The following is a 24183-nucleotide window of genomic DNA, read 5'->3' on the forward strand; positions in this document are numbered from 1 at the left end:
AAATTTGGGTTTCGCATGACTCTCTACATTCAAAAAGTAAATGTTTTATGCATATTTCGTAGTTGCTAGACATGAATGTTGTTTATCCTCGCCGGAACCACGTAACATATAATCTGTATGATTGGAAGCGTGAAATGTTTTTGACTGTGAAGTTGGTAATTTAAACGTAATATTAATGTTTCCAGTTAACTCGAGTAGTTTTCGTCCGATTAACCTCCAAGTAATTTGGAGTAGTTGACTTTTCCGTTGTACACGTAGTTGCAGGTCAAATGTTTTTTTTTTTTTGTTTTTTTTTCGTAGGAGGAAAAAAAATTTCCTAGAAATTTTCGTTTTTTGTCCCCCTACAACTTAGCCAATTAACGTTTCAATGCAAGTGTGTTCTTAGGAGGAAAAGTGGTATAGCAAATCTCATTAAAATATCACACTTTTTCTTTTTGGTATGTATGCTTTTCTCTGGAAAGTTAAATAACCGCACTCAATTGCAAAAATGACTGGAAATTGTATAAATAAGTTTTTAAAGTACAAAGTTAAAATATTAAATTATAACGATAAGCTTTTTTTTTAACAATAAATTAACATTAAACTATTTTATTTGACATACTTTAGAAGAAAATATTGCACACAAATTCGTAGTTTTGCAAAAAAAGGTTGCACTAATGACATTAACGGGTAATTTGAAACAAATCAAGCGACGTGTTTTCTGGTGCGCCAAAAATAATTGCGTGAATTTTCTCCTCGAACGAAAAGAAGATGAGTGTGAAGTCATCCTCGAACCGTGTGAGTACTAACTTCGCACACAGCCGCCCTAATCTGGCTAATCTCTCTCTCTCTCTCTGTACACACCACCGCGGGAGATAAGAGCCAATTTGCGCGGTCGGCGTTGATTGTTTCTTTCATGTATTTTGACGAGCGACGATATTGCGATATCGAAATAGTTTTTAAATAAAAAAAAAAAGTAGGCACATGATTTTTTGGATGCACTGTAATTGTTACTTGAAGAAAAAAAAATAAAAATTTCGAAACTGATTTTTTTCCAAGGTTAAAATTGTCAAAAAAACCAGATACAGTCCTTTACAAAATGGATTGTAGTTGTGTGAATGAAACAAATTTTTATACATTCGTCGACGCTTTAAACGCAAAATATTACCTTCTTGATTGAAACTTTTCATTGTTTCGACCAAAAACATTATTTAATTATTAAGTTTATCTGCTTTCTCATTCTAGATGAATTAAAATCTTCCCAACTTAGCAAGTGAACAAGATTTTCAGTGTAAACCAATGAAAATAATAATATTATAGTTATAATAAAAAAATATAACTTAACATTATATGTACAAGTTTCATCAGGATTTCCTTTATCATTATTACCATTATTTTTAATCATAAAACGGGGATCTTTGAATGAATATGTATATACTTACTTACTCAACAAGTTTAAACTCACTAATCCTATTTCATGGTCGCAATGGTAATGTTCGTACCTACCATGATAATGCACTAGAAGGTACTTTTCCTGTCTTAGAAGACAAAAAAAAAAAAAAAAGTTAATTAGGCTGAAATAATCGAAATACCTTGTGCGCTCACGTATACTAAATATCTCTGATTTGTACGAGCATTTGATTTTAATTCGAGAACATTGAATTTGATTATAGTCAAATAGTAATTTTTCTTTTATATTTTGAGAAAAGGTGTTGTTTTAGATAAAATAAAAAAATGTGATTTTGAGCATGATGAGAAAAATACAGTTTAAATGAACACGATAATAATCTGCCGTGAGACAAGTTATCCTTTGATAGTTAAAATAATAAATTAAATTTTTCCGAAAGGAGATACCCTAATTTAAAATATTTTATTGGAGTTGCCAATTTTCCGACACTACAAAAACTTGTTTAAATTAATCGGCTGTATTCGGGATGATTACTTTATTTTTCGTAAGATCACGTATCGGCTGAGAAAAAAAAAAAAGCTAAACAGTGGACCTCCAAAAAATTAGTGCGAGCAAAATTTTCATTTTTTTTTAGTTTACTTTTCATTGTGATAAAGGAAAAAAAAAAAATTATTTTTCTCGTCATTTTAAGTATAGTTATGAGCCCCGTCGTTTCTCAGCCGCCAATTACGCGCAAGGCCATGTTTTTCCGCTCCCGGCGATTAATATAAATCGGATCACATTGTAAATGAACTCCTTCGCTAGCTGCACACACAGCACGCAAGAGAAAAATTCGCGGAGAGGGAAGAAAAAAAAAAAAAAAAAAAGTCGGTCGAGGGTGTGAAAAATCGCGACTCTATCCGCGCGCGCGCGCGCCCGCCTCAACTAATCGCTTCCAACCCCCCCTCCCACCTTTTTCTTTCAACTTTCGCGTGTGTACGTGTGTGTGTGTGTGCGCTGGAAATTTCTTCGCGACGATGATGAAAGAGAGAAAAGCCTCGCGCCCTCTTTGTCCCATGGCTCCAACGGATACGCGTTATTGTTACTTGTATGCCGGTTTATTTTTTTTTTTCGTTTTAGTGTAATTAAATAACATGGGAAAAAACATCCATACGTCGAAGGGTAAAAGTGAAAGGATATCAAATGTGCTGCTTCCATCTCTAACGAGACGATTTTTGAAAATTAAAAAACAAAAGGGTCATACTTGGCAAATAATTATTATTGGATGAACAATAAATGTAAAACTTTAGTGCTCTTTATTAGCCATATTCATTAAATAAAACATTCAGTTTGATAGTGGCTATTGAAAAGTGCTAAGCTACAAAAATTTTCTTTTTCGTTGGACGAGCTTTTTTCCAAACCTAAACTTATTTATAGTATAGCGTATATTGTACAAGTGCAAGTTGTGAAAATTATCGTGACAATATTTCCAGCCGAGGAATATAACCACACAAAACGCACGGCGCCGACTCGGCAGCTTCTCCCGTATACGAAGCAAATAAACGCGTCGCTCTCGCGAGACGTGAAACCTGTACCGAAAAAAAAAAAAAATAAATTTAACGCTCGCGCACACCCGCGTATATATTCGAGCGACATCCATACATTATAAAGGTAAGAACAATAGTGGATGGGGTTTTTCCCCATATTTGTGTTAGTGCCGAAAACTCCCTCACAAGATCGGCACCCCGACTGCCCCCTCCACAAACACACATTTCACCTCAAACCCGTCATCATCTCGTCAACGTCGTCCAAGCTGGGGCTTTTAATTAAAAAAAAAGCGCTCCAATCGAGACGCGAGGTGAGCTGGCAGCAGAGATAAACACTCCCGAGGATGCGAAAGGAGAGAGGACACCAACGAAATCAAAGCCCTCGAGAGATCGACGAAAAAGTAAAATAGCGTTGGATGGGCCAGGGAAGGGGGAGACAAAAATACATATACGTGTGTGTACCGAGGAAACGGTTCGGGGGGGGGGAGGGTGGAAAATGTAAAAAAAAAAGGAAAGGTGGATGGGGGTAGCTCTGATAAACGAAATATTAATGTCGAGCTCCACTTTGGGTCACGACGCTCTTGTACGAGCGCGAGCGAGAGGGTATCAAAAAGCCTCGGCCCCCTTTTTGCGCCCCCCCCCAGTGGTGTGTGTACACATATAGCCACCCCACATCACTGCAATTCTCTTCTTTTTCTCTCTCTCTCTCTCTCTCTGATGGCACACACACACGCAAGAGAGAGGGAGCATCGTTTTATATGTGCGTCGCGTACACGTACAGTCAATCTACTTGGCTCGTGCCAAGCTATGTAGGGATGCTTCCCTTTAATACTTATATTTTTCCCTCCCTTCGTCGCTCAACCGTGGCCCGTCTTTACCCATACATATATATATACGTGCAGCATGGCGTTCCGAAAATATTGCTTAATGAGCTCCGTGTGCTCGTCCGGCTCGCTTCTTCGTGTGTACATATCTGCATACTTACTGTTTACTATTTTTCTTTTTCTTTTTCTTTTTTTTTTTTTTCTACGCCGGTAATAAGAACGAGGGAAAGAAAGTCGCGCTGTGTTCTTATTCATTTCTGTTTCTTCTCTCTGTGTGTGTGTAGGTATTACTTGTGGAGAGTTTTGTTGTATTCGCGCATACATACCTATGCATTAGAGCTCAACTTTGCGATGCCTGCATGCGGCTCTTTGTTTTGCAAAAAAAGTTCGAGGTTTCGGCGCAGATGCTGTTCGAGTACAATCGTTTCTCGCTTGCTACGTGACGCAACGACAAAAAAAAAACCCATGTGAGATGCTTTTGGATACGTTCGGGGGTTTAATTCACAAGATGATCACACGAGGGTTAAAAATCCGCCCCATTTGGCAACAACTCCGGCGTCGTTATCCAATATATTTCGAGTTGGTAACTTAACTCGTGACCTAAGGTGTTTGTTTCGTTTTATCTCATTGTAAATATTTAACATCCTTGGCTTACTCAGCGTTGCACAAATAATGATTGAAACTGGAAAATAAACGGCATCCAACTTGCTGTTGCATCGTGTTAAAAATATTTCAATGAAATGTTAAGCTTTAAAACGAAGGTAATGTGTGGATATAAAACATGAAACAAGTACATGTATGGGTAGAGTTTATATTAGATCATTAATCTTAGTTAAAAATATTGAAGATAATGTAAAATATCTTTACCTAAACTTGCAGCAAACGTCAATTGAGGTGCAGAGTATTTATTGTATATCTTTGGTGTTGACTTCAGAGTCTCAACAGCTTTCCATCACCCAACACATTGAATTTTAATTCAAAGAGGGGGGCAAAACCCAAACAAAAACTAAGGAAGGGCTTTCAGGAGTTTTCTCTCCAACTTTGGCACTGCGTGTCATTCACGGAACTTATATCACTGCACTGTAGGCACTTGCACTTTTTCATCCATCGGGTCGTTATGTACAAACTTTAACTCGTAAGATTTTGAGAAGGGAAAAAAAAAAAAAAAAAAAAAAAAAGACAAAAACAAAAAAAAAAAAACAACAACTAGCCGTCTTTTGCTTCAGGCGCGGCTACGTGTAATCATCTTCTGTCTCGACGATAATTTTCAGGCGTGGGCCGCCGTCCATCTGGAAGAGCTGCTCGCTATTCTCTACCCAAACGTCGCAAAGATCTGGTCTGTCCTTACGCATTTGTCAAACTCCAGTCTAATAATCTGCAACAAAAACGGCGTGGCAGCGGTGCGTTAATTCACCTTTTGTTCAAGGGTTTGTGTGTAAATATATGAAAAATTGATTGACGTGGAAAAACAAAAAAAAAAAAAAGGAAACGATATTTGTAAACAAAATTTAGTGTTTGAAAAATGTTCAGAGACAAGCCGAACAATGACTCGAAAGAACAAGAAGAAGATCGGTATGGAAAAAAAAAAAAAATTACCCAAGCCCCGGAAACGCTGGGGGGTTGGAAGAAAAGTTGATAACGGAGAGAGAAAAACATTCGAGCACACACACACACGCGATCCTCGAGACTCCAGCACGCCTGCCTTGTACACGTATCAACTCAATCTCACTCGCTTTTGCACACACAGCAAAACGCAGCTCCCCCCCTGACTTTCCCTTCCGCCCCACATCCCTTATACCAAGACAGCACAGACAGCATATCTTCGAGGGGTGGCTCTCTCCATCCAACGCACATACACACACACGTAGGTATACCGAGTACATCGTTGCTCCGTACGCACGTGCGAAGCCCACTTTATTTTTTTTTATTTTTAATCGCTTTTACTCTCAACACCTCGCTTACCCGGCTCTCTGTACAACGTGTACCTATACTATACGGCTGGAATCCAACTTTTGGCGATTTGCACTTCCCGTGTTTTATCTTAGAAAGTTCATTCCAAATGAATCAGAAAAAACACCCGATTTATTCCACGGGACAATATTGCTCGGTACTATTGTATTCCATGTATGTATACATATTTTGTGTGTAAATGCAATGCATGCGCGCGCGCGTGTACATACATAATATTATATTATGTGCATCGTAAAAGGATCGTGAAAGACAGAAGCTGCAACCGGAGTTCCTGGATTCTCAACCCGTACATGTATTTCAGGGCACACATTGTGGATGGAGGAAGAGAGTTTAGCAGTTATAAGCATACCATTGAAAGGAAAAGCAAGGAACAAATCGTTTTAGTAAAACTTTTCTCTTCCTAGATGCATCCTCCCCCCTCATACTTTGCCCCGAATGTCCAGGTATATCCTTATAACTCAACGAGTGTTGACAATGAAAAACAAGTTGGAATTGAAATCCACATCATCCCCTAATCTCTCTGCAACTCGTTGCACACATGCACCGCCGTTCACTGTATACGTGATACACACCCTCACAGCAATTGGTGTTCCTTCACCTTCCTGACTGGTACTCTATAGCTATTGCCTTCCACTCCCAAATACCAAACAACTAGGTACTCACGGTCGCATAAAAATAAACTCAAAGAAATCTTATTGCTTGATTCTTTAGATAACGTGAGACTCACTAGACCGAATGCACCATTGTAGCGAACGAAAATAATGCCATGATGCATTCAAGCGCATATATTCACAAATAATCACAGATAATCAGAGTTGAGAAGTTATATACCAGATACAAGCAGGAGATCACACGAGCAGAAGGAAAATTAAAGGGAGAACCACACACACTAGTCGCGCGTCATCTGAGAAACATCGATGCATATATACAAGTATATAGATGTTTTTACGTTATACGCACTTTACTAATAATTATAAAAACAAGGCTCGTATTCAGCCGCCACCGCGCACAATTACGTTACGTTTACTTTCTCACGTTACATGGGTAAATACACACTGGGTGTGTATAGGTATACATATACGGATGCCCATGCACCTTACGTCAGACCGAAGCAATCGGAGGAAACAAGCGATGAGCCAGCTGGAGCACAATAAACGGCCCTAAGGGTGCTGGGGTGATGTAAAAACTAAACGTCCCTTCACTGAAAACTACGTATACTCAACGAGGAAATTCGAGAGCACGTGAGCGAGGAGTTCAACATATTTAGGGTACAGGATCGAGAGCGAGAGAGGAAAAGCGGGGGAGCAGTATACACATCAGCAACATCATCATCATAAATCATCGCACAAGCAGTGGACAAACTCACACTCTGCAACCATTGAACAGACCGAAAAATACACGTACGCGATCACCAGAGACTACACGCACTTTTTTTTTTTTTTTACACTTATTTAAAAACCTTGATTTTTACTTTTTTTTTTTTTCCTCGATACGTGGTACACAAGGGATCGAAGGCAGAGCACCGCAGGTTTTCTTTTTTTTTTTTTTTTGCCCCGCACACACGGCCAGCTAGCGTTTGAGACCGTTAAGCCTATAAATATCCAAAATATAGGCTAGGAAGTGATGGCTATTCGTGAAGCAAAATAAGTAGGCAGCCACGCGCGAATATAACACGGCGAAGGCTCAAGTTGGGGCGCACATGTACGAGAGGGTAGAAGTGGCTAGAAGAGGAAAGGGAGGGGGGGGGAGGATCGTGTGTATACGTGTGTGTGTACCTCTTCGCCTCGGAGGAGGAGTCGGTCAGGTTGGCGAGGGACCCAGTGGACATGCGGAAGGTCATTCTAGAATTGACGCCGACGATGGCTGGTGACCCGAGAACACGGCAATGCTTGTAATGTAGGTAGTGCAGCAGCAGCAGCAGAAGGGACGTCGACGAGTACGTACGCTCCCGCCGCGGCCATCTTACTTTTTCACGGCTGCACTGCTGTCCCGGATTGTCCGGGGTGAAGATGGGTGTATGCAACGAGCGCGGTGTGAACCCGGTCAGTGGTGATCCACGGCTTCGGCCCAGCTTCCCGTCAATTTTCGCCTGGAGTTTTAGATCTCTCTCACTCTCCTCGGCTCTGTGCAGACCACTTTAGGCAGATAGACAGAGACACACCAAGTTTTTGTTGCATATGTATACACTTGGGTATATATAGAGACATATATGTGGTCTTCTTTCTCTTTTTTTCGATACACAATACACAATACAAACACGCACTACTGATCCAAACACAGGTATCGCGTCGCGAATGACGGGTGATGGTAAATTGTTTACGAGGCAGCTTTGTTTTTTGCGCCCGAGGCGTGGTACTGTGGTAGTGTGAGCCAACACTAACTATAATAACACGATTCAAGCGATCTCTCTTTTTTTTTTTTTTTTTTTTTTTTTTCTTTTTTTTAATGATTACTCCCCCTGTTTTCTCTATTTGATGTTGGCAGTCCTGATATTATTTAGCGCGACACCTATCTTTCCGCGAATTTTCGAATTATAAATGTGTGTGGGACTTTTGGTTTTTTATTTATTGAATTTGTCGGATGTCAGCTGATATGAATTCGAAGGGAAAGGTGTTTGAAAAAATTGAAACGCAAATAAGTGGTATCAATAGAAAATATATTCTCAAGTTCATGCTGGCTTGTTTGCTTGGCAGTTATCATTGCTATTATTTTTTACCTCGACAACAATGTAAACTTTCTTCACTGAAAAACACAACGTATATACTATATGTATTTTGTACATAACTGTATAAAATTGCAATAATATGCTTATCAAAAGTACGAAGATAGAAGTTTTGTATGCGACATGCACAAAAAATATATTTGTGCGCGTAGGCCTGCGTATTTTTTTTCACAATTCAACTCTTCGTCGCTTAAACGTTATCTTGAAAAATCACTCTACAAAAGTAACAATTATTGATAAACAAATACACTTGTAAATACCATTATCTCGGAGAAAGTATGAAAAAAAAAAAACCCGCAAATTCTTACAAATGATACAAAACACACAATTTCTCTATTGCTATGATTTGTTTTCCAGTTTGTTATTATTATTTTTTTTTCAAACACTGTACACATTGATCCACAATCCAAAAGTGCAGAGTAAACTGGTATCAAACGGAAATAACACGGTGTAGCTCCAGCCGGTGAAGATTTAATTCTTGATAAAGTCCTGGACCTCCTTGGCGATGGTGGTAGCGTCGATGCCGTAGTAGCTGAGCAGCTCGTCTGGCTTACCAGATCTCGGGACTTCCTTGACAGCCAGCTTCCTCAAAATGAGATTCGGATGCTCGGAGATGGCCGAGAGCACAGCCTCGCCAAGGCCACCCTCGGGATAATGGTCCTCGACCGTGATAATCCTGCCGCTCGTCTGGACCGCATTGTCGATAATAGCCTTCTGGTCGATGGGCTTGATGGTGAAGGGATCCATAACGCGCACGTTGATGCCAGCCTTGGCCAGGATGTCTGCGGCTTTCAGGGCCTCGTGCAAAGTGACGCCAGCGCCGATGACGAGAGCCCTGTCATTGTTGGACGACCTGACGACCTTGGCTTTGCCAATGGCCAGAGGCTCGTCATTTTTGTAGATCACCGGCGTGTTGGGTCGCGAGGTGCGGATGAAGCAGATGCCCTTGGTGTTGGCGGCGAGCTCAGCCGCACGCTCGGTCGACACGGCGTCGCAGGGATAGAAGACGGTAGAGCCTGGCACAGCGCGGAACATCGCGAGGTCCTCCAGGGCCATCTGCGAGGGCCCGTCCTCGCCTATAGACACACCGCAGTGGGAGCCGACAAAGTTTACGTTCGTTTGGGAGATCGCACCCATACGAATCTACACCAAGAAAGGAAAATCACAAATTTATCAAAAGTCGGAAATTGCATCCATGCAAAATTTCAAGGTACACGTATTTCAAATGACCTGATCGTAGGCACGACTGAAGAAGGCGGCAAAGGCGGAGACGAAGGCAACTGTGCGGTCTCTGCAAGCGGCACCAATCGCGACACCAACGATGTTCTGTTCGGCGATGTAGCCTTCGATGAAGCGCTTGGGGTCAACGGCCTTGATCTTCTCGGCAAAAGTCGAGTTTTTCGTGTCACCGTCCAAGCCGATGACTCGAGGATTGTTTTTCGCTAGCTGATAAGCGATAAATTTAATTTAGCTGAACGAAACCGTTTATGGACATAGATCTATTCGGACATGAGAAATCACCTTGGCAAGAGCAGTGCCGTAAGCTAGTCGAGTGGCAACGGCTTCTCCAAGCTTATAGCTCGGTGGAGTGTCCAGCTTGACGTGGGTGATGCTCACTTTGGGCGCGTCCTCGACTGGCTTTGCGATGACTGGTTTTGACGCCTTGCGATCGGACTCTGGTGTTTTCAACATCGTTTTCAAGTGCTGCCAAATAAAACAAGTTTTTCATGAAAAAAAAAGAAGCATTTCCTCGTTTCTGCCACGAAATGAAAAACTAAAGTTCTTATTACTTTGATAACTTCTTGGCACTGGTTGCCCACGATGGGTTTGCCGTGCCAGTTGTCGAGATCTTCGATGTTGATGAAATTCCTGCCCTTGAAGGTCTTGGCGAGAATGGCCGTGGGACGACCCTTGGTCTGTTCGGCCTCGTAAAAAGCCTGAAACGAGAGATTGAAAAATAAGATCGATAGAAGCATTGTTTTCACATCATGGGTGTAGAAAACGCACTTTGACGAGCTCCTCGACGTCGTGTCCATCGACGACGATGGCGTTGAAGCCGAAAGCCTCGAGGCGCTTGCGGTAAGTCTCCATGTTGTGCTGAAGGGAGGTGGGCTCGCTCTGGCCGAGTCGGTTTATGTCGAAGATGGCACAGAGATTGTCCAGACCGTAGAAGGAGGCAAAGTGCAGAGCCTCCCAGATCGATCCCTCGGCCGACTCGCCGTCACCGATCAGGCAGTAAGTCCTTGAAAAATTCGAGCATCGTATAAATTATTTTTACACAGCATCGTACATATGGAAGCGTTGTTGTGAAAAAAGTAGTATTTGTTGTGAATATACTATCTGTACTATTTAGCTTTTATTTGTTTTTCCAAAAATTTAGCATGACAATCAATTGTACCTGTAGGAGGCTTTGTCGAAGTACTTGCCAACGTAGGCCATACCAGCGGCGACGGAGAGACCCTGCCCGAGAGATCCAGTGGCCACATCGACAAAGTTCAGTCTGGGTGTGGGGTGGCCCTCGAGGTCGCTGTCGAATTTCCTCAGGTTCTGCAAATCCTCGACGGGAAAGAGTCCAGCCTCGGCCCAAGCTACGAACGCAAAATTCATCAGTTTTTTTCCTTCCAACAGGTAATATGTAGGACGAAATGGAAGTTATCAGTCACACAAACCTGCGTAGAGGATAGGTGCGGCGTGGCCTTTGCTGAGGATAAACCTATCGCTGTTTGGGTCGCGGGGTTCGCTTATTTTGTACCGCATCGTGTGGAAGAACAGCACGGACACGATCTCCGCCATGGAGGAGCATGATGTCGGGTGTCTGGAAAATGTCAAGGGATATAATTAAGTATTATCTCGACTTTTTTTGCTTAAGTTTAAAACTAAAATGGTAAAAAACTATACCCGCATATTTTTATGTTTTATACATTGTCAGAAAATATTGCAAAATTGAAGAACACTTGAGATGTTCGTTTTTATTAATGCTAAAATTTACTGTGTAATTCATGCATGTTTGCTTGAATTTCTTAACTGTTTTTAAAAAATCGGTTTTTTTTTTTTTTTTTTTTTTTTTTTGTTAACCCAAACATTTTGGGTTTAGAAAAAAACTCTGATGTAATTCTAATTAATACGTGCGTTGAATAAAATTTATTCTTACGTGTTTGCTACAATCCTAAAAATTTTTGAAGTTTTAGAATGTTCTAAACGTTTTGAATTTCAATTAAAATTTGTATAAATTTTTATGAAGAAACGAGTCCAACTTGCATAATTGAGTTTTTATTATTAAAAAAAAAAAAAAAAAAAAAAAAAAATAGAGTTTTAAATTACAAACATCTTTTTTTTAATTTTAAAACATTATTAAATTTTCAATTATATAATATATTACTTCCTTTTTTTAAAAATACTTGTATTTTTGAGTGACGGATATAAATACGTAGTTTGAAAATCTTATAAATCACTTATTAAATGAAGGAATGTACCTCGAACTTAAAAAAAAAAATTTCAAAATTAAGTCACGCATTTGTAACTTGCTTTGTACACATTTGTATTAATTTTGCATACGTAACATATGTATATAAATATTGGGATTATGTTCAAAGAATATGTTGTCCGTAACAATAATTTTTATAAAAACTAAATCTGTAATGTACATCGTCTTATTTTGTAATTGCACGAAATTAGCTTTTTTATAATATTTCTACACCAACCGTAATAGTAATATAAAATTTAAAAACTAAGCCGATTAAATACTCTCAAACGATATGTTTCTCTAGATAAAACTCAACAACGACAACAGTATTTATGTAAAAAAAAAAAAATAAAAAAAAATAACACATCGTTGAAAGCGATAACCTTTCAAGCGCGTACACTTTTCAAAACGAAAAACTTCAAAGTCACTTCAGAAATAGAATGGATACGATCATCGCACATCTTCGATTATCATAAGTGTATACGCACCGCTCGCTTGAGCTTCCGGTTGCGCAATCCTATCCTATACCATATGAGCTGTTTTTGCTTCGACAAAAAATTGCAACCATAGGTTTGAACTTTTCATAGAGAAATTGCTCTGTTCGTCTTACAGATTTTAGTTGAGTTTACACAATTTAGTATCGTTTGAATTTGTTTTAGAAAATAAGCATTGGATTTTCAACAATTTTTCTATTTTTTTTTTTTTCTTTTTTTTTTTTAATGGTAAAATCAGGCAAAACCTTTGACACGCATTAAATCTCAAATAAGGTACTGTGCGATTTTGATACTTGTGTATGAAATTAAAAAAAAAAAAAAAAGGCAGTTCGTAAAGTGACACAAAAATAATAAAATATGGTTGTGTGTTGAAAATTATTTTCTAATCGCATTGACGATACACCTCAGGGTCGATAGTTTAGTTGTCGAAATAAAGAATCAATAATTTATGTAATTTGTATGTCTACGATTTTTTTTTATTGGTACCCGGAAGCACGAGTAGGCAAATGGTAGTTTCTGCAGGGCAGAAATTTCTCGGGATGTCTCATCGATTTTAGGGAAACAGTTTTCTAGATTTCTGTCGTATCTACGGAAGCAAAGTATTTATGGAACTGAAACCCCTTCGTCCTTCCCCGCCAGGATAAAAAAAAAAAAAAAAAAAGGTAAAATACAAAACAATTTTCAAACCGCATGCAATGTAAGCTAAAGATGCAAAATAATTGACGATTGCACATACATTTATTACGGTAGTTATTATCATTACTATTTTTACTTCAACTGTTAACGTTATAATAATTATTAAACTCGACTTTTATTAGCTAATGAGCGTTTTACATTCGTATGAATATTACTCCATACTCAAGAGCACAAAACAGGTGATTTCTGCACGAAAGAGGAAAAAAAAAAAACATTTATGCGCAAAATACGTACATGTAATGTCCGGGAATACGATGCTTTACGCACATCGGTCACGCGAGTAAGTTAAAATTAGAAAAATTTATTGTCACGTGACCGAAGCCTTTTTATTCTCGTCGTGTGATTGATTAGAACAGATCACGTGGTTATTCGTCGATGGATACGGTGGGTCACGTCATTTTGTTAAACGAGTTTTAATAAAAGTTCATCGCATTAGAAATAATACAAATGAAGCAAGTTTGTAGCGTAAAAATGATCTGGAGTGACATTATTATTATTATTTTTTTTTTTTCGTCCTAAAAGAAACAGTTGAATTAACAGTTAGGCTTTCGATTACAGTTAATGTGAAATAAAATCATGCGTAATTTTGGAATATTCCTACGCCACATGTGTTCTTATTAAAACAGTTTTTTTTTTTTTTTTAATTATTCTTTCATTTATGTCGTGGTTTTTAAACAAAAAAATTTGGCAAAAATTGCAAATATTTCACTCGTTCGTAAAGATTAAATGAGCGAAAAATTATGTGTGTGATTTTTATCACTTTGGGTTGGTAGTGTGGTGTGCAAGTTGGATGATAAGTCAGTCGCAACATTACAAGTCTTGGGCACGATTATTTTTTAGATTTTTACACACTTGATCGGAAATTTTTTTTAATAAAACATTTTTTATTCATCACCATTTGCGATGAAAAATATGGAGAAAAAAAATGGCTTTTTTTTGGAAGATTAGTGCAATATTCACATTTTATGGATTTATTACAGTTAATTGTCCAGTACTGGAAATTGAATATATTTTTTTTTTATTGTAAATTGTAATGCGATTTTTTGCACTGTGACAAATTTTGTTAATCGTTGTGTTATTTAAAACAAAATTTTTACATTTCAACCCAAATAAATAAATTGCGCCATTAACCAAAAAATTAAATTAAAAAAATCTCCAACAATATTCGTATGCAAGTCTTGCTACAACAAATCAATAAGTGTACAAAAAAAAAAAAAAAAAAAAAATACTTCAAGTGGGTATACAATAGCACATCGAGCAAAAACCACGAGAAAAGACAAGTTTGTCGGGGAAGGGATAAGATAGGTTGTGCACACGACGTTTCGCCCCTTTTTTTTTTTTTTTCGAAACGGAGACACGAGAAGAAGCCGATCGATTCGCGCGCCCGAAAACATATTCGTACGAACTGCGCAACAATCGATATCCCGCCAAGCGAAAAGGCGCATTATCAAAGTAACGGACGGCGCTCAATAAAATACACCCGACGACTCCTTCGTTAAGTTTGAGTATATTTTCTTTCTTTCCTTCTTTTTCATACATATAAATCTTTATTGATGGACTGCGATTGTTTTGCATTGCCATTTTTTGCAGGGCGCGCGTTTATTGTGCTCGTTTCCACACGAGGAGCCCTTAAAATTCCTCGATTGTAAAACAAATGAGACCAATTTAAAAAAAAAAAAAAAACCCATCAGCTAAAAGTAAAAACGATAATAATAATTTGCCGAGTTTACGTGGACAGAGAGGCGCGTCGGATCAATATAATTATTAGCGGTGCCATACGCGTACGTGTAGTGTCCTCACCCGCTCTTGGAAGCCTCGGTCGCCTGGAGACTGTGTATCCTCAGCTTGTGCGCCTGATCCTTGAGCACCTGTGCATTTATCGTCTTCACCATTTTTTAAATATTATTTTCTGTTCCTCGCCGCACTTTAAACCCAAATACTATACTTGCGTACCGCTGGATAATTTATCGAGCCACTTTTTGATACTTGTATGAGACGAAGGAGGAGGCGCGAGAGCTGCTCGCTGCGCGTCGTCGGTCGGTCGACTGATGTGCAAAAGTCGCGGGGAGCTTTACTCCGTGCGATAAGTACAACATGTATATACAATACGCGCTGCTCTACTGGTGCTCCTATAACTTATATGTATGGGTGTACTAAGTATATTATACCCCCCTTGTGGTGTACACTTGTATTTAGGTGTAATGTAAAAACGACACTGTGTTCTATACATCGAGATTACAATAACAATTATTATGCGTCTGGTCTTTGGTGAATTTTCTTTTACTTTTGCTACGTAGGTATTTTTTCCAGGATCCCATCGTAGGTACTTTTATTTTTTATAGAGCTAAGACAGCGCCAAGTTGTGGATTAATACCTACTGGGTGGACATGTGTGTGTGTTTGATCAGGACCTGTACAAATGAATAATATGTGGATATACGAGACGAGATATTTTTGTATTGGATTCAAAAAAAAAAAAAAAGTAGGAGGAGTAGTTAATTTGATGTAATCGAGTAAAAAAAAAAAAGAGTATCAAATATAATTGGGTATAGTGTACGAAGGGACGGATCAATGAATACTCTGCACTGTCCTGGAATACAAGGTCAAGAGTCGAGAGTCGTATTTGTATAATTTGTCTTATTATTTTTAGTTAATTTTTTTTTATCATCCAATTTCAGGTCTTGTAATTAAATGGCTAACCACACAGATACTGTAAATGAACAATTAACATTTTAATCGTTAATTAAACACTGATTTCGTAACTTTCATTCTCTAGAATTTTCACATCAGGGACTTTTTAAACTGAAATACGTATTGGAAATATTTTTTTCCAACTGCTAAGGTTTTCATTTAGGTCGTCTTCACGAAACACTCTGATTTTTGGAATTGTCGGTGCCATTTTCACGTACGTATAAATTTTCGTCGCAGACATGGCAAATCTAAAATCTTTGGTCGTGTTGATCACAAAGGAAAATCAAATGAATTCAATCGTTCGATGTAAAGTAACGTTTTCTTAGCTCAAAATAAAAACGAAAATGTCAAAGTTCAGGCAAATACTATTTATTGCTTTGCTAAATGGCCTTTTTTTTCATCAAGTTGAAGTTCATCGCCAGTGAAGTCGCGAAAAACTTACACAAAGATCGCGCGGTAGACTGTGATGTATTGTGCAGTGTGTAACATGATAGGCTCAAGAAAAAAACGCCAAGGTTTGCCGATAATTGCACGGTGTATATTATATACCTCACCAATGGAATCCCAACACTTCTCGTATATAAAATGTTTCAAAGATAATAGCTTTTTTTCCACGTAAACATAAAAAACTACTACAATTCATCCATTTGTACAAGAAACGAAAAGAAAAGGTATAAAGCGCGCCTACGGCAATCAGGCGACCTCTCCTTACTCGTGGAATTATCAGTGTATACGTGTACTTACACGCATGTATGTTACGGATCGTTACGTAAAAAGAAGTGAAATGAGGGACGGCAACACGTGATGGACTGAGCAGCGTGCGAGCATATACGCATTACCTACAATACACAATATATGTACTACAGTGTCTCTCTTGTACAACTTGTGATTTTTTTTTTCTTCATTTTCTATGAAGAAAATCGGCAAACATGTCATTACCGATCTTGCCTGTAATTCAACTCTGGTTCACGAAAAGGGCACATATAGTTATGAGGCTCCTTTTTTTCATCGTTTTTTTACATAGGGATACGAGAGATGAAAGAGAGACAGATATGTGTGTATTGGTATAGACCAACTTGGAGATACTAAAGACTTATTTTAGAACTCAACCCCCGTTTTCTTTTTATGTATTTCTTTTCTTTTCCTTCCATTTGATGGTGCTCATACGTATATTTTGTGACTTGGAAAAAGTTACCAACTGTTATAAACATATATTCACTTCAAGTATTTACGACTTCATGCTTGAATTCAAAGTAAAAGAGAGAAAATCCTACATCTATACCTTATATCCCTATCTACGGTAGATTTGGCAGCAACTATTTTATGTACATTATGATAACGCATGTGTTACACGTCACTACTTCGAACTTCTTCTTTGTTTTACGCTTTCGTATTTAATCTGCAAACTAATACAAGACTTTATTATGCGCGTAAACGTATAAATTATTCCGTGGCACATGACTATAGATAGTGTTTTAAACTTCAAACAATGTATACTTGCAATTAAAAAAAAAATAATTTGACTTTACAAAGGAAATATATGCTAGTGAAGACACGTACAGATAGATAGTGCCTATATGTAAAACCGTACTTTTTTTTTCGTTGAATGATTCAACGTCTATTTAGCACAACTTTAAAATGTTTCTTCGTGAGGTATACGGTGTTTTTTTGCCCGTCGTGCAGCGAGTAAGTATACATACAAACAACTATGTTTTGCACATTAGGTAAAATGAAAAATCAAGAATTTGCGATTAAATATGGTTTTCGGGTTAAAGTGTTATGGAAAAAAGGCTTCGAGCAATTACATTGAAGTTCATGATGTATCGGTAAGGCGATCAAAACAGCATTTTTTCAAACAAGATTTAATTTTTCGGGCTTGCCAACGCTATTTTCTTTTACATTGTAATTAATACACAGACATTTTTGTTTTCATTGACTCGCGTAGTGGATACTTATACAATTATATGTTTTGGAAATTTTTAAGCTTTTAAATCGCACATGTCACTCGGTAAATATCACACTGATCATTATTGTACAAGGACCTTCTTATTCCACACGAGTTGCTCTTTTAATTTTGGTGGTATACATCTCTATTTTTTATTCGAAATCTCGACAGAATTTTAGGTATTTAATGTAACCCAAGGGTTAAAAAAAAAAAAAAAAAAAAACCACTTTTGATCGGACGGTTAGTGAATATCTAAACATATTATTTATTGCACTAATCGTAATCAGATGTATTTTTTAAAAATACCATCAATTATTAAAGATAAAAACAAACGTGTGCACTCCTTTTGAAAAAGAAAACGAGGTATCAGTTAGTTTTACTGTTAGTCACGCTAGTCATGTGTAATTTACAAGACAACAATACAATAAAATATAAAATACGCATCACTTTGGCAATCAAATACAGTTTAATGTTCTTGGAGATATGAGTGATATATGATGTATGTACCGTGTTTTACATAATGTTAAAGACAAAAATTGCCGCAACACACGTATTATTGCACCGATAAAAGTAATACTTGAATGAAAATCGGTTTTCTAGGAAAACTCAAACGTGAAATCCGAGGGAGAGTCACCGGAGAAATCGTTACATACGCTCTCTCTTATCATTTTTTCTCTTTTGCTGCTGCTGGCCTTGTGTTTTTTTTTCCCTCACAACCGTTCCATCACTCACCCAACTCTCTCGAACATCCAACATTTACAACCATAGAGACTAATATATTTTCCCCTTACATACATCTCAAAAAAAAATTACATACATATATATATGTGTTCCCAAAGGCAACAAGTATTAAACTTTTGGTCGTAAGTATACTCATTTGTAACAAACGGAGGGGGACCTAACAGGCAAAATAGAGTTGAAAAGGGCATTAATTTTTACACGACTCACCCTGACTTGCTGGCTGTGGTGGCCTCGAGGGAGTGGATCCTCAGCTGGTTCGCCAGCTCCTCCAGCTTGGCGATGGTCTTAGCCTCGGGTTTGTGATAGCTTGTCATGATTGTTATCGCAAAAGCTACTTATATCAACTTTTTTTTCAATTTCTTGAAAATCAAGTAACTACGACGAAGCTTATTAGTATACAAGTACCGAAGGCAACAAGTTGTGCAGCGAGAGCGTGGCCGAGTATGCGCGGAGAGGAAAAGACACACGCGGTCGGAGTCGGAGTAGGTTGCCGGCAAGACACTATACGTGTGCACACATTCTATGTATACGTATGTATCGTTTCTTTCTCTCTCTCTCGACTCCGAAACTCCATGCTCGATTTTCTCTCTCTTTCTTTCTTGATTGAAATCACTCGAATCCTGATATTCTTGATTCCCCACGTAATTTTTTTTCAACGTTTACACTTCAGAGCGAGAAGATCGCATTGTTATTCAGATCGAAGTATTCAATTGTTGACTCACATGAATTAACTTTTACAAGTAGTCAAGATCTTTCGTGTGCTCGTGCCTACTTCGTGATTACGTAATTACTAGTTGTACACTGAAAATAATATGATGCTTGTCGTAATAAGATACAACTTTTATAAAAGTAAAATAAAAAAAAGGGGGAAAAAAACTGTAAATGTTCTCTGTAATTTAAAAAAGAAATAATTTTATTGTATAGGTGCTTTTTCGAGATGTATGAAGATTGATTTATCTTACAAGTACTTAGGCTACAATTTCTTTTTTTTATGTACAGCAATATTAGTTTTAAATCAGGCTTACATATCGCTTTTGTTATGTTATTCGTAAAAAGTTGTCAGAGTGAAAACTGAGCGTTAAAGCAAGTCTGTAAAGAAAATCGTATATGCACGCCGGCTTGTCTCCAATTTTTGTATTTCATTTTGAAAATTAATAATTTAAAATCCTTACGATTGCGACCGTTAATGTAAAGGTGTAATTTTATTTTATATTATCGACATTTTTCGTCAAAAATCGTAAAACTATGTACAATTGTCAAAAAAATTGGGCCATTTCGATAATCATTGCATCTTCGTGTTTCGTACACACACACACGTGTACAAGCTTATTGTTGGAAAATTAGTTCGACTCAAGTTTTACAACCGACCTAATTACTTTTCCCATTAAGCTTCTCATATGTTTCGTTCGTTTTTCATTAGCCTTCTAAAATCCTGTGGATAAGGAAATATGCAAGCTTTGTTTGAAAAACAGATTGGGGCCTTACTTTTTAGCCTGGTCCATCCTTCAATCTACCGGATTGTCAAAGTGACAGCTTTGAAAAAGTTATCCCTAATTAGAAATTTTTTTTTTTCTTTTAGCCCAATTTACAACTGCATTTTGTGCAGTAAAAAGCGAGTACAGTAGTGCAATAAGAGCACATTCAGAAACACTATCTTAACCGACTGTATATTTACTCGCGCATGATTAAAAATAATAAAATTTGTCATTCCTACGTAACATATTCATACATTTAATCGTTACATGTCTTATCAAATTTTTTTTTATAATTTACAACTATAGTTACTGCCTTTATAAATGTTTTATCCCATTATTAATAGTATACAATGTACAATTCAGTCTGAATCATCGTAAAAATTAACTATTAAATTGTGTGTATGCAACAGAAGCATGTAGACTTTTGCTTGTGAAGAAAAGATAAGAAGAAAAACTGAAAAAACTAAATATCAATGATAAATATCGTCAATATGCTTACGCACGAGACCAGAATCTACCTCTAAGTTACTTTGAAATTTTTCATAATTGTTTTGAAATTTTATTATAATGTTTGACGGTTGTTAGTAAGGATAAATAAATAAAATATTTGTATTTTACATCTGCTCACACGCTACAGTTAACTAGAGGTAAAGTCGCATAGAGAGCCCTAAAAAATATTGTACAAAACAAACTTCTCAATTCGGAGGGGCAATAATTCTTGGGCAGTACGTACAAAAGGGAAAACTCAATACAAACGCAAAAAGATTGAAAGAGATTTTCTAATTTTTAGAACGTTGGTATCACACTCATCGTTTGTCCAACGATTCGTAGTTTTTTTTTATCCTCAGTGACTTCATGAAGAGACGAGAGGCTTTATCCTCGAAATGTTACAACCATATATCACCCTGTACACATACACAGAAAAGCACTGAATCAAATGATTCAAGAGTTTAGGCAAATCACGTTCACAAGGAGTGACGCTTGGCTGACGCGGAGGCTCTTCAGAAGCCGCTGGAGGCGGCTTTACCTCATGCCATCGATATAGTGACATTGATGCCGAGGTTGCCGTTGTCAGCAAACAGCTGAGCGATCGATGTGTCGAACACCAGGCAATCCGAGTTCAATATTGCTGAGGAAACGCCCTCATGTATTGAGCGCGGCATTGCCTCCCACGTTAAACGTCGTCGGTGACCATTAAGTTCCAGTCTGTCAAAATGGTAAACAAAAGAGAATAAGCATTAATAGTTATTGTAATAGTAAGTGAATAGGAAGCCAAATATAAAAAATCTAACGTTAGGTGTATTAATCTCAAGGACGCTTGTAATGCATAACAATACACGATATACAACAGTCTGATTGCGTAAGCAAATAGAACGAAATTCATACTTTTGCCAATGAATATTCATCAATGATTTTTTATGAATAAAATATGAAAACGTTAAAATATACTAGATAGCTAAGGTATCAACCTGTAAGCAAAGTTTTCTGCCTGTTTCCTCGAGCCAATGAGTTGAACTATGGCAAAAAACTGCTGGTGACCATCGTACTTTTCTTGCTTCTCAAGTACAAGCATAAAGTGATGCCCAAAGCAGGATTGCATCATCACCCAGTCCACAGCACCTGGCAAGTTGATATCCGTTGCAAGAAAAACGATATCTTCTCCTGTAGTAACAATAAAAAACAATCATGATTGAACGAATTTGAAAAAAATTGCACGTAAAACAAAAAAACAAAAAAAAAAAAAAAAAAAAAAAATGGAAATTTGGAAAGGGTACGCACCTTGAAGGGTTGTGATACTCTTGTGACTCATAACAAGATGGTTCATGACCAGTTCAAGCGAGCCTTGCCATTTGCACGAGGCACCGGGACACGGACAGCTGTATGGACGGAATTCGCAGGTATCTTCGTGATCTGGCTTTTCTGTGTGCACAAGCGTCACAGCGCAGCCGCTTGTCGAGTACTTGCAGGGGAACATTACGTTACTTGCTACTTTTTCCATTGCAAGATTACGAATGTTACCTGAAAAAAAAGCAAGAGTTTATTGTTGGTTACTGTCTTTGAATGATTGAAAAAAAGCTCTATATTCTACCTAAAGGCCCTCGACAAGTGGGACAGCAGGTGAGCTTTGGTCGACAGTTGCTGCAGACCAAGTGACCACTCTGACATTGCAGAATGGGCGGCAGCACATAGTCAAAGCAAACAGGACACTCGAACAAACTGGCGAGATCTGTGGAACTGTTTAAGGCCGAGACCGACGACGTCGAGGTGCTCGCCACGCCTCGGCCTCGCTTTCCGGTGCTAATGTTCAGTTGAGACATTTTTTTTTTTTTTTTTCCTATTTTGCCTTTTTCTTTCAACAATAATCCGTCACCCTGATAGTGGGCCCAATTTAAAATGCTGATCACAGGAATAACCGAGAATTTAACTTTACTTGGATCCAAAACTCTGGTTAGAAATCATCAAGAAATTCATTCTTTCAAGTCTGAAAATTCGAAAAGTACTGATTAGATAGTTGGACTTCGTAGTGATATGGGACAGGTTAGGTATGAAAGCTTATCAGCGCTGACATCAATGTATCTAAATCTATTTTTAAAATTCATGCACAAATACCTTTTTAATGGTCTACTTTGTGTTAAGAAATGTTATTACTCAAGTTTCGAAGGTGTTTTCACAAGTCTCAAAATTTCTTATGTTCCTTCTCGTTTATTGATATTTAAAAAGCGAATAATAATACACCAATTATTGGTAAATTACACAAAATCTGACACATCTAACCAAATAAGACTTTCACTGATGTATGCAGTTTCAAAACAATTTATGTATAATATTGTTGTTTTGAACTTACAGAAAAACTCCAGAACAGAAAAGGCCAAGTGTCTTGATACTACTGGAGGAACAAAAGTGATGACACCAGAGTGTCAAAATAAAGGCAAAGAGACGAGAAATGGCCTCCTGGTTGGCAGCCCGAGACATGACAAGGCACTTGAGTTAACTGCTCCTCAAACGAGAACCCGGGACGATGCATGTGTTTGACACCGTTTGCCGGAAGGACCGAGCTGTGCGTTACGAAGAGAAGAGCAGCAAAACGTTGTCTCGCTGGTACTGGTGATAACGATGGTGATTACGACAATGATGATGGTGCGGATGGTAATGGGTATTGTAACGGTGATGACGGTGTAGATGATTATGAGGATTACGGTAGCGGTAATAACGAGGATTTTGATTATGACAACAACGGCTTTGGAGTTGATTGTAATGCTGATGGTGATCACGGCCTGTCCTCAGCCTCTGAGTTTGCGTCCGCTGATGCATTACACTATCCGCCTCGTCGACGAACGACGGGGTGGTACTCTTTTGTTTAGTCCCGGCTTACAAACTATGAAATAACACTCACTTGCACGTAAGGTCGGCGTCGTCGACGGGAACAGTTACCGCGACGACGACGTGCCACCACTACCACACTACCTTCGTACTTAACGTCCACTGTTGTGTTACGCGCTACTGCTGCTGCTATCGCATACATGTATGTACTTTCACTCCGACGATTTGCTTATTATTGTTTTTTTTTTTTTTATTTGCTGCTCTGGCAGCGATGGATGATGATTATGATGATGATGATCCTGCAGTTACGTGATGAATGTTAAGTGTTACTTGGGCGAAGTATGCTGCCATGCTATATAAGGTACACTACCGAATAAATATCTCACTGGTACGAGGGCCTTGATGATATGTATAAATGTATCTCATAAATGAGCAAAACAAAGATTACACCCTGCACCTCTGACGGCTCCGAATACTGTACGACGTCTACGCTCTACGGTCGCCATTTCAACTTACGACTCTTACGAGTATTTATATAAAATTTTCGCATATATATCCCCCTTCTAACACACACTCAGCGACACAAGTCACAACACATATACCAACTTACGGAGCTTTCGTGTCCTTTCCCTTTTCGTATACATCCTCTCTAGATTTTTTTATAGAAATAAAAAACGACTTCGTCAATAAGTAAGCCGCGACTACTGATTTTAGACAAAATTTCTATGCCTTATGCGTTTGCCACGTACTTAAGTGAAATACGTTAACATTTTTATCATATCGTATCACATTTATCAAAAGTCCTAATAGCCCCCCCACTCTTCTTTGTGTGTAGAAATATGCGGTGCGGTACTTATGACATCGTGACACGTTCATGAGGAGTCGTTTTTTTCAAGATTTTTTTTTTTTTACAACAACCCTGTTACTT

The 24183-nt window shown here is 38.1% G+C and overlaps 3 protein-coding genes across 5 annotated transcripts in view; all 3 read right to left on the bottom strand.

The window, feature by feature from the left end:
* Positions 1 to 4900, bottom strand: part of LOC106642696 (uncharacterized) — a 28176-nt gene extending 23276 nt beyond the window's left edge. Inside the window, exon 1 of the mRNA XM_089595543.1 lies at positions 4605 to 4900. The gene's annotated coding sequence lies outside the window, so the exon portion shown is untranslated. The remainder of the gene's footprint in view (positions 1 to 4604) is intronic.
* A 3443-nt stretch (positions 4901 to 8343) lies between these two features.
* On the bottom strand, positions 8344 to 18920 carry LOC106642675 (transketolase). 2 transcript variants are annotated; one of them, XM_014357515.2, is made up of 8 exons: positions 18667 to 18920; positions 11100 to 11245; positions 10829 to 11018; positions 10438 to 10672; positions 10221 to 10367; positions 9952 to 10134; positions 9661 to 9876; positions 8344 to 9573 (listed from the first exon to the last, which is right to left on the bottom strand). In XM_014357515.2, the coding sequence occupies exons 1-8, from the start codon at positions 18771 to 18773 to the stop codon at positions 8902 to 8904; spliced, it is 1896 nt and encodes a 631-aa protein (XP_014213001.1). In that variant the 5' UTR covers positions 18774 to 18920; the 3' UTR covers positions 8344 to 8901. The 2 variants fall into 2 exon arrangements, with proteins under 2 accessions (XP_014213001.1, XP_014213002.2); XM_014357516.2 differs by lacking the exon at positions 18667 to 18920 and adding an exon at positions 14884 to 15127.
* Positions 18921 to 19349: 429 nt separating this feature from the next.
* On the bottom strand, positions 19350 to 23986 carry LOC106642674 (E3 ubiquitin-protein ligase SIAH1). 2 transcript variants are annotated; one of them, XM_089595198.1, is made up of 5 exons: positions 23866 to 23986; positions 22024 to 22416; positions 21714 to 21953; positions 21404 to 21596; positions 19350 to 21140 (listed from the first exon to the last, which is right to left on the bottom strand). In XM_089595198.1, exons 2-5 carry the CDS (start codon positions 22250 to 22252, stop codon positions 20963 to 20965), a joined length of 840 nt encoding a protein of 279 aa, XP_089451324.1. In that variant the 5' UTR covers positions 22253 to 22416; positions 23866 to 23986; the 3' UTR covers positions 19350 to 20962. The 2 variants fall into 2 exon arrangements, with proteins under 2 accessions (XP_089451324.1, XP_014213000.2); XM_014357514.2 differs by lacking the exon at positions 23866 to 23986 and adding an exon at positions 22780 to 23836.
* Positions 23987 to 24183: the final 197 nt, after the last annotated feature.

The sequence above is a fragment of the Copidosoma floridanum genome, unplaced genomic scaffold, assembly GCF_036245765.1.
Source record: "Copidosoma floridanum isolate Cflo_tuat_1 unplaced genomic scaffold, Cflo_Japanese_pri ptg000025l, whole genome shotgun sequence".
Lineage (NCBI taxonomy): Eukaryota > Metazoa > Arthropoda > Insecta > Hymenoptera > Encyrtidae > Copidosoma > Copidosoma floridanum.